Raw genomic sequence first — 15,323 nt, forward strand, 5'->3', positions numbered from 1 at the left:
AGTAATACATTATGTTAATTAAAAAAATTAAAATGAAAGACTACTAATGAGAAGAATGGAATTCTTTTTCATTTAGGATAATATTTCACTTGGCTGAGGCTGAGGTTTAGAGTTAGTATTCCCTGTCATCAAATCAATTCCAAATGTGCATCTTTAAAAGCTATTTTAGGTCACAGGCCATACAAAACAGGTAGGGCCAGATTTAATCCAAGGGCTGTGGTTTTCCTGCCACTGATCTAGAGGAGATGGATTATTTCCATTCTATACATACATACATTTCTGAGAATTAACCCAAAGAGAAATATAAAATCTATGGATCTGTTTAACTCAGTTGCATACAAGAGACTGGAAAAATGGCCAAAGATCTGCCCTTGGATCACAGGCCCAGCTGAGTTTTAAGAACTTTTAATTCCAGTACTTCTTGACTTATTGTAGACCAAAGGAAAAGATGGAAACGTCTGCATTTTTTCTCATGAAACACTAACAAGATCTTAATACCAAAGCCTAATAAAGTTGTACAAAAGAATGATGGTGACTTCTCACTAATATAAGTGCAAAAAATCTTAAGATATTAACAAATAAAGAAATTTACAGTGTTTCTATAAGTAATATATCATGATTAAATAGACTGTGATACTTTAGCAGCAAGTAAGAATTACCAACATAAAGATAGAAAGACTTATAAAATTGCAGTCATTGTGAATAAAAATTTGTAACTGAGTTCTAATATAAGGAAGCACACTATTACTGTTATTTGATATGAAGATTCTAACTGTGATATAAGAATAATACAGTATTTGTTATAAGGAAGAGATAACATTATTTGTAGATAATGTGATTGTTTGTCTATTAAGTCAAACGACTCAAATGAAAAAAGACTAAAAGCCCCTAATAGAATTAGTAAGAATGCTGTTAGAGTGGGTGGTTACAAGAAAACTCATTGGCTTACCAAAGAAGTTTATTGTAATGATAGCTTTGGATGCTGGAAGTTTGAAGTCAGGGTGTGGATGGGGCCATGCTCCCTCTGTACCCTGTAAGGGAACCCTTTTTTGCCTTTTCCTAGCTTCTGGTGGTTTGCTGAAAGTCTTTGGCATTGTGTTGCAACTGTATAACTCCAAACTGCCACCTTGTCATGTAGTGTTCTGTGTATCACTGTATCTTTATATGGCCATTTTATAAGGATACTGGACGTACTGTTTTAGGAACCCACCCTACTCCAGTATGACCTCATCTTAATTTTATCTCCAACAACCCTATTTCCAAATAAAGTCATATTCTGAGGTACTGGGGGTTAGGATTTCAGTGTATCTTTCATGGGGACACAATTCAATCCATAATAATGTTGAAGTACATAAAATTAAGACCTGAACAAAGAGGAATATATATCATGTTCTTTGTTTTGCATACTTACTGTTGTAAAGATGTCATTTCCAAGTATGAATGTTAGGAGTTTTATTTGCGTGTGTGTTTGTGTGTATTCGGGGAGGTTGTTGTCAGTGTGAACCAGATAATTTTAAAGCTTATAGAGAAAAATAAGTGCCAGAGTCATAGATAACAACATGGATGGTAGAAATGTTCTGTATCTTGTTTGGATGTGGGTTCCATGAATATGTATGTTTGTCAAAAGTGTCAAACTGTATATATGATATTTTTCTATTTTACTATATGTAAATTGCATATTAATGAAAAAAATAAGGATATAATAAATACCAGAGGAATAACAAAACAAAGCTAATTAAGAATTCCTGGTTGGGTCTGGGGTGAGGGACTTGATTGTTCCTGTGCTGATACCATGCTGTTGTGATAACTAAATATTTAAAAATTGCTGTCAAGTCAGTGCAGCCAACACAGCATGGAATTGGCATGGGAACAGACAAAAATCAGAAAAGTAGACTAGTGAGTCCAGAATTTATCAGAATATATGAGAACTTACCACTTGAGTACCATGAACAGGTTATTTCATTAAAGGTGATAATTCATCTATGTGGGAAAATTTAGTATATAGTCTTAGAAGACTTGACTGTGTATGGGAGCTAAGGTTCCTTCTGTAACCAGTACCATATTCAGAAAGAAACCATGAATGAATTGAAGATTTAAATGTTAAAATGTAGTAGAAAATTTTGAAAAATATTTATATAGTCCAGTGATTGAGGGTAACTTTTCAAAGAAGATAGGGAAACCCAACTGTAAAGGAAAGATATATTTGACCACATGATAATTAAATGTTTTATATGAACATAGTAAAATTGGATTGTGAACTGGGAGAAGGCATTTGTAACATATAAGGCAGATAAAATGCTTCTGTCTGAACTACACAGAGCTCTTATGAATTCATGAATAAAAGTCATCAAAAGCAATTGAAAACCAGGCAAAAGATAGTAATAAGGAAAATGGTAAGAACAGAAGAAACCCAAATGGCCAATGGACAGTTGAAAATATCTTCAACCTTAGTAGCAGTTAGAGGAAAACAAAGTAATGGTATATCTTTTTCATATATATGATTGGAAAATCTAAGCCTAATATTGGCAAATGGGTTCTCTGTTGCATTGCTTAAGAGATTTTTAAATTTATATCTATTTAGGGATGCCTGGGCGTCTTAGTCAGTTGATCGTCCTACTCTTGATTTCTGCTCAGGTCAGGAGGTCGAGCCCTGAATCGGGCTCTGTGCTGGGCGTAGATGGAGCTTGTTTAAGATTCTCTGTCTGTCCCCTCTTCCCCCCTCTCACACACTCTCAAAAAAGAAAAAGTTATATCTGCCTATATAATGTATATAATTTAAAGTCATCATAAAAATTAATAATCTTGTACTGTGAAGATACTGTGCTTAATCTGCTTTATAATTTTATGCAGAATGCAAGGGATTTATATAGGAAGAGGTTAAAAATGCCATTTCTTTTGTATGTTTGCTTTGAGCAGGAAGCTTGAAAGATAAATACGTGACTCAGTTCCTTTGAAATAAGATGGTGTATGAAGTGATTTTAATTTTTTAAAAAATTTATTTTATTTGAGAGAGAGAGGGAGAGTGCACGCGTGCACTTAGGGAGGGGCAGAGAGAGACTTTAACAGACTACTTGCTGAGCGTGGAGCCCGAGGTGGGGCTCATTATCATGATCCTGAGATCATGACCTGTGTTGAAACCTAGAATCCCAACGATTAATCAGCTGTACCACCCAGGGGCCCCTGAAGTGATTTTTAAATAAAATACATGAAGTACTTTTTTGTTATTTATGACTTGATACTATTTCTCTTTAGATATAATTTATATATTTTTAGATGTTACTTAATAGTTTCTCCCCCACTTTTTTAAGGTTCTTGCATTAGTCTTTGTACGCAAACTCATGGATCTGTGTTTCACAAAGAGAGAACTTAGTTGGCTTGATGATCTCATGCCAGAAAGTAAGAAAAAGAAAGAAGATGACAAAAAGAAAAAAGAGAAAGAGGTAATTTACGCTATTCACTTGTTGTTTAATATTTCGACCAAGTAGCAGGCTCTCTCGTGGTCACTTTACAGGAATCTGCTCCTTTAATCCTCCTAAAAACCTTATTATTATGAAGTGTAGGTACTTCTTTTATTTCTGGTTTACAAATAAGGAAACTGAGGCAGAGGTTAGTAGGTAACTTGTTCAAAACATCAGCTCTGACCCATTTTACCAACTTAAGTTGCCTCTCCAAAGCCCTGACCCAACAATAACCTTTTAAAAATTACGTATCACATGAGTACTTATTTTTAACAGTGAGAGAATTTAGCAGTGTTTAAAACATAGATAAAGCATAGGTAACACAAGCACATTAAATACATAAGCACATTGTAGTGTACATTTTAATTTTAACATTTTAATAATCTGACATATACATAATGACAAAGGGGACTTTAATCTTTTTATAAAAAGTACTGTTAAACTCTAGCCTTAATATGTGGTATCATGTACCATTAGTTAATTTGTATACAGAGATTTACATGAATATTTTATTCTGAATTTGATTTTTTTAAATAACCAGCTCAATGCTATTAGTAAGAAGGAAAAGTAGAAACTGAACATATAGCATAGATGATTGTATTGATTTTAGTACCCTACTCAGTTTTCCCATTAAGAATATTGTTTGAAAATCAAAGATAAGAAGAAAGATTACACATTTTAAATATTGTGGTGTGTTTAAATAGAGATCTCACAATTACTTTTTTCCTTCTCATTTTTGAGAGAAAGCAACATAATTTATGCCTTATTATATTGCATAGTATTTATGGAAATGTATTTATTAAAACTTTATGGACAACTGGGTTTAAGCCTTGGGATTTTTTTCATAGTTTGGATTGATTATTCAGTGCTGATTTATGGCAAAATTACTGGTTTTATGTTTACTTTTTGACAAAAATTATGACTAATTAGGATACTAACTGGAACACTAGTTTGAATTGAGCCTCCAAAACTTTTAAAAGATTATTGTTCTCTTTAAAACTATATTATATATGTAAATGTTCATGAGCTTTTGGTGAGTTTTCAAAGAGGATGCAATTCATTTATAAAATACTTAGGTTAAAATTACCTGTTTATTATTTTCTTTTTAAGTTAGAATAAGGTTCAGTGTATATAACTGAAGACGAAAGTAAAGGAGGCTTAAACACAAGAGTTTATGCTCTCCTGTAGATGTCTTGAGGAGTAAGTGATCTAGTGGGATGGTTCCACAGAGTTGTCTGGAGCTTCCATGCTGCTGTCCTCCCATCCTCGGCAACAGTTTCCATTCTCAGAATCACCTAATAGGTCAAGATGAACGCTGAGCTTGAGCTGTCATGTTTGCATTTGAGATGGCAGGAAGGAAGGGGGTGGGGTGAGAAAGCAAAATGGGCTGTCCCCTGCTATCCTGTTTTTTAAGAAGTCTTTCTAGAAATGCCATCCAGTAAGTTCCACTTGTATCTCATGGCCACATGGAGTTGCAGGGAATGCTGGGAAATGTAGCAATGGTTTTATTTTTTTTTAAATGATTATTTTTTAAAAGCTGGGCATAGTGCCACCTACAAATACTGGGGTTTCTAGTGGTAAGAAAGGAGAGTATAGATGCTCTTCCAGTCCATCCTGTCATGTCCCCAGTAATTATGATACCATGATTTTGCGTCATGTCTCCAGTGTAAATTGTTCTCCACCAGGGGTGACACTTCTCCTCAGGGTTCATATTTCCGTGTTTGAGAAATTTTTGATTGTCAGAATTGGATGGGCATCCAGTGGGTAGAGGTCTGGGGTGCTACCGAACATCCTGCATATACAGGACTGCCCCTTACTACAAAGAATTGTTTGGCCCTAAATATCAGTATTGCTGAGATTGAGAAACCCTGCCTTATCCAAATGAGGTTTTGCTTATATTGTATTGTAATGCAAGCCATCAGATTTCACAAAATTTTATCTCTTATTATATACTAATAATTTGTTAATAAAATTTATGTAAATTGATTTTAATGTAGTATTCATGATTAACTTAAAGAAATGAAAGTTATAACCATTTAAAATTTAGCCTTTACAAGTGGTTGTTTTCTTTTGTGCTACCAGTATGTATTTATAATAGTAAAAGGAATTTTTCAGTCATGGCAAATATGTTTAAATATATTGTCGGTTTGGGTTTCTAATTCTTGAAGATTTTATATATTAATTGGTCCTCCTGGAAATATTCTGGGAAAAGTAATTTTTTCATGTATGTGCTCTGAAGGAAGCTGAACGAATGCTTCAAGCTGATGATGACACTGTGCACCTTCCATTTGAAGGGGGAAGTCTCTTACAGATTCCAGTTAAGGCCCTAAAATATAGGTGAGATAAAACTATCTTGTAAAATGTATTTTTTTATACGTGTCAAGTACATGAATAAGCCATGTAATGCTTTGTGATCTCTATTTTCAAAAAGCAGTGATCTCTGTTTTTAAAAAGATGACAAAACCGGTATCTGGCATAATGCCAAGAACTAAAGGGGGTCTTCAGGAACTTGAAAGGGAAGTCTCACGGTTCTTCCCCTCGCAGGTTTGTAGGCAGGAGTGAAGAAAAAGCTGGACTTGGACCAGAGCCTGAAACCAACTTCCATGCCAAGCAGACAAGAGTTACTTGTCGTGCATCACTCCTTCTGTTTAAATGGAGATTAAAATCAGTATAGCTTTTTCCTTTCTGTCCTTTATTAGGCCTGCATCAGTGTGTGCTGGAAAATTAACCTTTGTAATCCATTTTCTGATAACCTTCCAAATTGTGACTATGTTTAGAGGCCCTGGAGTTCAAAGGTGTGACTTGACTATTGGCAGTGAGTGCTCATATTAAGAAAAAGTTGAGGGCGCCTGGGTGGCTCAGTTGGTTAAGCGACTGCCTTCGGCTCAGGTCATGATCCTGGAGTCCCGGGATCGAGTCCCGCATCGGGCTCCCTGCTCAGCAGGGAGTCTGCTTCTCCCTCTCCCACTCCCCGTTTGTGTTCCCTCTCTCGCTGTGTCTTTCTCTGTCAAATAAATAAATAAAATCTTTTAAAAAAAAAAAAAAGAAAAAGTTGAGTTCCATATATAGCTTATTTTGTATGACTTTGGTGATTTACTTATAAATTTAAGAACTAAAGACAGTGGTAAATTCTTCTGTTTACTTTTTTGTAGTTTTAAAAGATTAAAAACCTATATTACTTATGCATGTATCTGATTCCTATTTCCATATTTATTTCTGATTAGCTATTGATAGTAGAAAAGTCAGTTTTAGAATGTATATAGGTTCCTTCCCTGACCAATTAATGGAAAGGGTTTGTTGGTATTTATTAACTTTGGGTTTTTTTCATTTTTTAATTAATTTTTATAGTTTTTACAGAGGTCTTACATAGACTTGTACATGTTGGTTAGTTTTGATAAATGAATTCATCAAGTAATGTTCCTTTATACTTTTTACTATTAATTTTCATCTTTGGTATTACTCTGTGTCACCTTTCATCATTTTCCCTCAAATCTTTCTTATATACTTTAAGTGCCAAGTATAGACATCTTAATATACCCAACTATAGTGCTCTGCTTTGCTGGAATGTATTAATGTTTATTAAACAAATTAATATATTAACTTTGTTGTATTTAGAAAAAGAGTATAGGAGCTACCATGATGGTTATTAGTGACTCATCAATTTGCTGAGATTATCGCCACTTAGTTTCTGTAGGTCCTGCATTATCACTTTCTTAGTATGGTTATACATGGGCCTTGATAAATTTAAGTGGAATGTATACTTATACTGTCTGATGTTTAACAAAAAGAATGATTATCTGTATATTTATTTTTCTTTTTAAGTGATGACATAGGCCAAGATTAATGCTGCTTTGCTTAAAATTTGAACATTAAGAATGCCAGCAATTGGCTGACCTGTTTATCTGTCATAATTTAAAATCTTAAGTAGCTTTGGATTACTTGCCATGAAAATCAAATGAGATAATAAAGAAAAACATTTAGAAACTGTAAAACTCTATAAAATATGAAAGTAATTGATTTAATGTAGACAGATTTTTTTTCCCCATCGTTTCATTTTGGGAAAAAACAAAACATGTACTGTCTTTAAAAAGAAGGTCTTAATTTCTACTAATGGGAAAGTGCTTAGAGGGGGACATTTGAAGCTAGAAAGTGCTTCAAGAATGTCTCTCTTCAGTTATTTGCAGTTGGCAAACCAGCCACAGAAACATTTACTCAGAGTAGGTAGGCTCTGCCCTTGTGAATTTAGGCATTCAAATTTTGTGCACTTTAAAAAAAATTGACCCGGTAAAGCACCTTTCCTAGGGATTCTGCAATGACCATGTCACATTTCTCTGAAGTCTTATATTTTAAATGACATTTGGATTTAAATTGTGAACAAAGCTAGTACTTTCTAAAATGACTGCCATTTAGTTATTTATCACATAGCTGCCATCACATTGTGAACCTAACACCTAATTTGACATTTGTATTTGTCACTTGCATGCATGAAATATTACTCTTTTGGTGAAGAAAAAGGACTTGCAGATATATTTCTATTAACTTCATAGTACTTTCATATTACTTGTGGCTGACAACCTTGAGCCCAAAATTATTTATGGATATTATCATGGTTGGATTTGGGGTCTCGAATGAATTTTGCAATATTTTATAGAGACAGGGAATGATTACATTTATCCCTTACAATGAAAGGACAGTATTTTGTTCTTCTGATTTTGAATTTTGATAAATTTGATAGAATAACACTTTGACACTAAAAATGTGAATGTCAGCTGAAAGTGATATTTATAAGCCTGTTTTTGTGTTATCTGTTCAAATATTTTCAGAGCTTTATTTTTACTGTTGCCTTTTCCATCATTCTTTTTAATGATTTTTTTTTAATTATTAAAAACTAGTTTTTTTTTTTTTTAAACCATAATCTTAAGTTTTCCTTACATACTTTGGATCTTTAGTTGATGAAACTGAAATTTGTGCCAGTTATAAAAGTTTTCTAATTGACTTGAGGCTGTATTTTTTTATTACTATTTTTTTTTTTTTATTAACATAAGGGGCTATATTTTTTGTATTTAATGTATTCCTTTGTTATTTCAATAATACGCTTATAGCCAAGATGATCATCTTTGGGCATCATTGCCAATTTAATTAATCTTACTCCTAGTTTTGATTATACAGAAGGATGTAATTCCCCATGAAACCTTTCTAACAGAACTCTAAAATTCTGATATTTGCTAGACCTTGGTTTAAGTGCATGACAAAGAGTTTTCTCAATTTAATGTTGATGAAGACAAATATTATATAGTTAAGAGTGACAGTATTAATGCTTTTGCAAGTACTGAATACTAACCAAAAAGTGTATTTGTTCTTCAGTGTTGATCCCTCAGTTGTTAACATATCAGATGAAATGGCCAAAACTGCACAGTGGAAGGCACTTTCCATGAATACTGAGAATGCCAAAGTAACCAGATCTAGCACGAGGTAGCTGTAACTCTTTACGCATTTTCTAACTGTAGCCAATTTTCAGTTGACTTATGGATAGATAGCTATTTCATAAAACCATTAAATGTAACTCAGTTTGCATAAGTTATATTCTCTTAACAAAGCCAGCCTTTTTCTCTTCTTTCCTTCTTCCTTTTATCTGTCTGTCCATCATTTTACTGAATACTGGAAATAATGATATAAGTGCTGATAGGTTACTTTTTAAATTCATAATTGCCTGTTTCCAAAAAGAATTTGAGCCATTTTATAGTAAAAATGAATATTATACATATGGCAGTATGGAATAAGTATATAAAAGATCAAAACCATATAAGAAAGATAATTACTAGGGGTTACATAAATACTCTTTTAAGTAAACACTACCGCAGTCATGCTTTCTGATGGTCCAGGAAAAAAGACAGACATGATTGTTTTGTTTTGTTTTAGCCTGCCATTTCTTCAGATGAGGTTAAACATTTTACTAGAAGATCGTTGGAAGAAATTCTTAATCCATAGATATAAACGCCATTCGGTGTTATAATGGACCACGTATTCCATAACAATTTTCATAACTCCTTTCTTAGATTTCTTGTTAGGAAGCCATTTTTTCTTTCTTTTACCCTCATTTTAAGGCCTGAATCTAAGTGATTCTAGTTTGATAACCATTAGTACTTTAATCCTTTGGGTCTGTGGAGAAATGAGGTATTATCCTGTAGTGCACTCAGTCATTCATATTCCACAAATACTCTGTGTGCACTTCGTGCCAGACACTGCTGGGTGTCCGTATACTCTGCTTGGACATCAGATTGAAACTTCTCTGGGCAAATGGTCACCAGCTGCTTCTGATGGATTAGTTATTGTCTTTCTGGCCACTGTCTTTTCATAATAATTGGTTGGGTTTTATTCATTCTTTCCCCACCTCTTCTTAAAGCTTTGCTCCTACTTAATCTCTATTATGACCCTGACCTCCTTTTTTTTTTTTTTAATCATTTCTTGACTTCTGATTCTCTAAACTGGACTGTTTCCTTTCTTCTGTCTTTGATCTTAAAAGTTTTTAAAATTTAACTCTTTGTCATTCTGATTATTCCATGCAGCTAGAATTTAGTTTGATGCTCTTTTTACTCTTAATAATTTTTCACACCTTGTCAGTACTTGTGGCCCAGATTATAGTATAGTTATAAATGTAAAGACCTTACAATAATATTATTATATATTACACAGTAATATGAAAGTATCTTTTATACTTCTGCCTTTCATTCAGGTTGCCCCTCAATTCCAAATCACAGGGGAAGAAAGACAATGTTTGGGTTATGTCATTTAACAGAAAAAATGTTTGGAGGTCTTTCCTTCAATCTTATCTGGAGAAGGCAACAAACCACAGTGTTATTCTACATTGGACAGCTTTTTCAAAACACAGATATTCATATGTTACAATTAAATTAGTCACTTAAATCCATGGACATGGACTCATTGTATTTGATATTAACTTGAAAATATAGAATATATGTGTTTTGATTTTGTATTTGTGAACCAAATTTGGGGAGAGTTTGTAAATCTGTTACATTTTGCAGAAAATTATTTGATGCTTATCTATATTAACAAAGATTGCTTTTTTAATGGATTTGTCAGTGAAATGTCACAATGTACAACTATTTTTAAAAATATAATGACTAGTTTTAAGAAAATCCTTTTCAGTTGTAAGAAAAACATGAATTTCCGTGGCAAGCATATCCATTAAAAAAAACTAAGAATTTTTAATATTTGTCTTTCCAGTCAAATTTACTGATAGGAAAAGAAAGCAGTAAAATAATAATAGCGAGTCCTATGTTTATAGTATTAATAGTCCTTTTAGTCATTTCAAAAGGCTTATTACGGATACTAAGTGTTGGCCATTTTTTGAATATAATATTTGTCCATTTCAAAATCATTTATTCTCATTTTTTGTTTTAAATAGCCCTGAAAAACCTGTGAGTGTGAAAATAAATTTTGAAGATGAACCAACAAAGAAATACATGGATGCTGAAACTTCGTTATAGAATTGAACCAAGAGGAATTATATATATAGCTATACAGATATATATATATATATATATATATATATATATATATCGTGTGTATTTCATGTCACTATATATAACAATATTGTATGTCATGCTGTTTATGTGTGACTCCTGGGTTTTTTGAAGTAGTGTCTGAAGTTTGTTAGGAACACCATGGAGACTGTGTATATAATGAAATGGTCTCTTAGAAATGAGGTACATGGTTCTTACTATTTATTCTGTTGAAAAAAAAAATTTCTATTCTGCAGCAGGAAGATGTGGGGAAATGCATTCAATCTACTTTTCCTTTAAGTCTATTTGTTCATCAGTGGTAATTCATACCAACTTTAGGTGATGTACTTTGTCCATGTATTTATAATTTTTACTTGAGTTACTGAAAATTTTTACATATTATTTCACTTCTGTTAGTTCCTTATGGGAAGAACAGGGAGTCTTTATGCCAGTGTTGTGGGAGAAATGGTAACATGTCATGGCTTCTCTGTATGTGTGTTTCATTTATGCAGATGTCCATCATGTTTCATAAGCAGTGGAGAGTTTTTGGCTGTAAAGGTAGAACAATAGAAACTTTCTAGATAAGAACTGTAGTTTTGACCTTTATGTTTTTATCTTAAAACTTCCACATCTAGGTTTCTATTCCGATAGACAAGTGAAATTGCAGGTGATTTTTATAATTTAACCCCATACCAGTCATAACTTTATGGATTTTAGAAGCTGTAAAATGCCAATTGATAATAATTAAATTTTGTTGCCTTTGTAGAAATTAATGTAGAATCCTAATGCTTTATAAGAGCCCCAGAATGCCCACTCTGTTCTCTGCCTTTGCTTTTACTTAAAATGTGGTTAAGTTTATATCAGCTTCAAGTTCTTGATTATTTTTTATTACAACTAATATGATTAAGTAATCAGGAGTCACAATTCTCTTAATGGGTTTATGATCAGTATTACTTTATTCTAAAGAATTACCTTTCACTTTCTTGTTTACGTTGTTATTCTTTCTATGGTATAGATAATATTTAATAGATTGCTATCTGTGATCTCATTTTAAACTATTTTATTTATTTTAATTGATATGATACTTAAATATTATAAGCATTTGAAAAGGTAACAAATAGAGAATAATTTAAATTGTTAATGTAAATAGTTGGTGCTCACTTGCATTTATGGTTTATTATCTTTGAAAGCAGTTGACAGATTTTACATCTTTGATATAAAGCACTGCCATATTTGTATTTTAAAAGGAATTTAGACATTTTATGTATAGCTCAGATTGATGGCATTCTTTCTAGTTTGTGTTGGTATTTGTTACTTAGTTTCTGCTTTTCTGAGCTATCTGTCTTTTTAACTGCTAGCAAATCTTTTTAGTCATCTTTTATATACTCTTAGCTCTACATGAAATAAATAAATGTTGTTCTTGTTAAGCCTGTAGGACTGGATGAATGGGGTTGTGAAAGTGATTTGGCAAGAGGATAATTTACAAAAACCAAATGAGTATTGAGAAGCCACAGAAATACCGAAATTGTGACATGAATATTAGGATGAAAATTTTAATGAAATTCCAATGCTCCCTTTAATCATTTGTCATTAAAGTACAGAAGTATGAAATTGATCTTATAGAGGATCATGAGGAATGCCAAAAGCTGATATTTTAGCAATCCTGAAGTGTTTTTAATCCATTCTAAACTACTTGGTAGCTGATACAATTTCCCCATCTGAGACCATATTTTCAGATTCTAGTTAAAATAAAGGATTTGACTTCTGCCTCGAATGAGAAGTTGGAAATGTAGCTACTTTTCTTTAGAAAATAGAGCTGGCATCATTTGGTACTGCCTGAAAAAGAGTTAGACTCTATTGGCAATTGATAATCGAGTATTACCCATGGTGCTTATTATTCTTTATGAGCTTCCATTGAAATGATTTCTCTTATCCATAGCAGCATAATCATTTCCAAAGACCCCAGTATTTGCTGCTAATTTTGTAAACTCCCCTGATGTACCTGAACAAGGGAATTTCCTCACATCATTTCTTTGTGTCTGGACATCTTAGGGTTAACAAATGTGCTTATTTTACAGGAAAGGATTTTAAAATTTAAACTGAAAACTACCTGGGATCATAGTCTTTCTGTGATTTTTTTCAATTATGTATAGTAATTGTCCAGTGCCAGAAAAACCATGACTTGCAAAATACTTTGCACTCAGAATGTTTTTACTGTTTCTGATTGTTAATGGTTTCTACTTTCTTTTGACTACTTGACTTACAAAATGATCTGATATGACTACTCCATTGAAAAGCAAAGGTAACTCATGTTTATTAAGTAATTAACTGCTTGTTCTACATGTTTATGATATTTTTCCACTATTTCTGAACAATAACAATCATGGATAGTGTTCATTGTGAGACAGTGAAAAATTTACTACATAATATTAATTTTTAAATGTTGCCTTAAATAGGTGTAAATGAGCAGTAGTAATTGCAATGTACTGATTTACCTCAAGGTGCAAAATAATTAAACCTGTACATACTCCATTTACAAAATAAATTAATATAAACAGCCCTGCACTTTCTTAGATGCCTTGGTTTCCAGGATGGAGCTTAGTGCTACTGAATACCCTGGCTACAGAGCCACCTCAGGATATTCTTCTCTCCACCCTATTTTATTTATTTATAGATGTCTGTTTACAGAGACTATAATAAATCCTGATGTTGACCATCTGAAATTTACTTTCTTTTGAATGCTATTTCACTCTAAAATAGCAGCTTTTGAGAAAACAATGAACTTCCTTATGATAAAAGGATGATTCTATATATTCTCTTATAATATTAGATATGCTGAAGTGAAGCACAGTCTTTCTAGTGTGTGTGTGTGTGTGTGTGTGAGCGAGAGAGAGAATGATGTTAAAAATCTTAAATCTCTTCAGTTGTTGAAAAAAGCTGTGGCGTATCAATGTTCATATTTGCCAAGTCTTTGTAAAATGTGGGACAAAATTTATGTGCTAATGCATGGATTTATAAAGCAGGTTTCTTCACCACTCAAAATTACTAATTTTTGTTTTCTCCATCCAAAAAGCATTTGTTTCTTCCTCATACTTCAAGTTTATGTATGTATATAATAGCTTTCTAAGTTTTTCCTTTCACAAAGACAGGTTCAAAGTTCTGTAAAACGTAAAATCGTTTCTGAAACTGAGGTATTACACCAGAGCTTGCTGTTTTTCAAGGATCATATCATGTACATCAGTTCTTTAAATGTGCTCAACATGTGAATCCTGTTTTAAAGTGCTCAGATTTTGGATGTGTAAGCCATTGATATAACATTGTAATTCAAAAATGTTTAAATTAAATAACTTAATGTTTTAAATTTATTTATGTAGATTACATCATTGTTATCATATATAATACAAATGTCTGAAATGTCTTTTGGTCTAGTCCAACAATTATTTATTTTTTAGAAAGTAAGCTTAAAGAGTTTAAGGACATTGAAAATTAAAAATAGTGTTCAAAATTCAAAATTTGGCAATTCTAATGTAAAGTTGGTTCTTTTCTAATGTATCAAAAAGTAATATAAGTATCAATAATAGGAAAACATAGTTGGAAATGGAATCATCTAAAGATCATTTTTAAACTTTAATTAGCACATATTGACTTCTACAGTTGAGTTATAGTAATTGTTAAACCCTAGTGGTTTTTTAATCAGATTTTGTGCATTGATTGATTTTTGTGTTGTGGCTTTTCTTCTGTTGCTTTAATATTAAAAATCTGGGGGGGTTTTGTTTGTTTTGTAGGGGGGGTATCTTCCAATGTTTACTATGTTTGAATAAATAGAAATTGAATTTTATTGTTCATTTATATAGTATTTGATAGCTTGGTATAATTTCACAGTACAGTTCTAATTTTTATGACTTTTATAATTACAATGATAATATTTTCTTTTGTAATAAAATACAAGGTAAATTAAACATTTAAAACGTGGAACTGGTATTTTTCATTTATATGAAGTACAAGTCTCTTCCAAGTCTATAATGTGAACGATCCTGCCTTTCAAATTTGTTTCATAATTGTTAGAAGAAAACTATTTTTTAGAGATGTTATTGAAGTTGAAAGAGCAATAAAAGTCTACTGAATTAGTTGTTGGATATTGTCTTTACTTTGTACTTTATTAGAATTGCTGCTTATCTTTCTTATGCAGAGGGATGGGGGAATGAAGGAAAATAGGTGATTTCTGTTCCCTGCTTCCTAATATTCATATGCTTCAGTAAGGAGACAGAAAAGAAGGTGAAACAAAGGATTCTGTGTTTCACAATGACTTTTTTTTTTAATTTTTTTTATTCTTATGTTAATC

At 32.3% G+C, this 15,323-nt stretch overlaps 1 protein-coding gene across 11 annotated transcripts in view; it reads left to right on the forward strand.

Moving 5' to 3' along the window:
* The window catches only part of SLC4A7 (solute carrier family 4 member 7), a 107,278-nt gene extending 92,170 nt beyond the window's left edge, over positions 1-15,108 (forward strand). For 6 of the 11 annotated variants that reach the window (XM_034993504.1, XM_034993461.1, XM_034993449.1 and 3 more), the window contains 4 exons: positions 3,309-3,440; positions 5,698-5,795; positions 8,823-8,930; positions 10,885-15,108. In XM_034993504.1, the coding sequence (XP_034849395.1) occupies positions 3,309-3,440; positions 5,698-5,795; positions 8,823-8,930; positions 10,885-10,966 (420 nt within the window). In that variant the 3' untranslated portion in view covers positions 10,967-15,108. The remainder of the gene's footprint in view (positions 1-3,308; positions 3,441-5,697; positions 5,796-8,822; positions 8,931-10,884) is intronic. The other 5 variants (XM_034993491.1, XM_034993455.1, XM_034993458.1 and 2 more) reach the window with 1 other exon arrangement.
* Positions 15,109-15,323: the final 215 nt, after the last annotated feature.

Source organism: Mirounga leonina, unplaced genomic scaffold (genome assembly GCF_011800145.1).
Source record: "Mirounga leonina isolate KUSES-001 unplaced genomic scaffold, KU_Mleo_1.0 Mir_115, whole genome shotgun sequence".
Lineage (NCBI taxonomy): Eukaryota > Metazoa > Chordata > Mammalia > Carnivora > Phocidae > Mirounga > Mirounga leonina.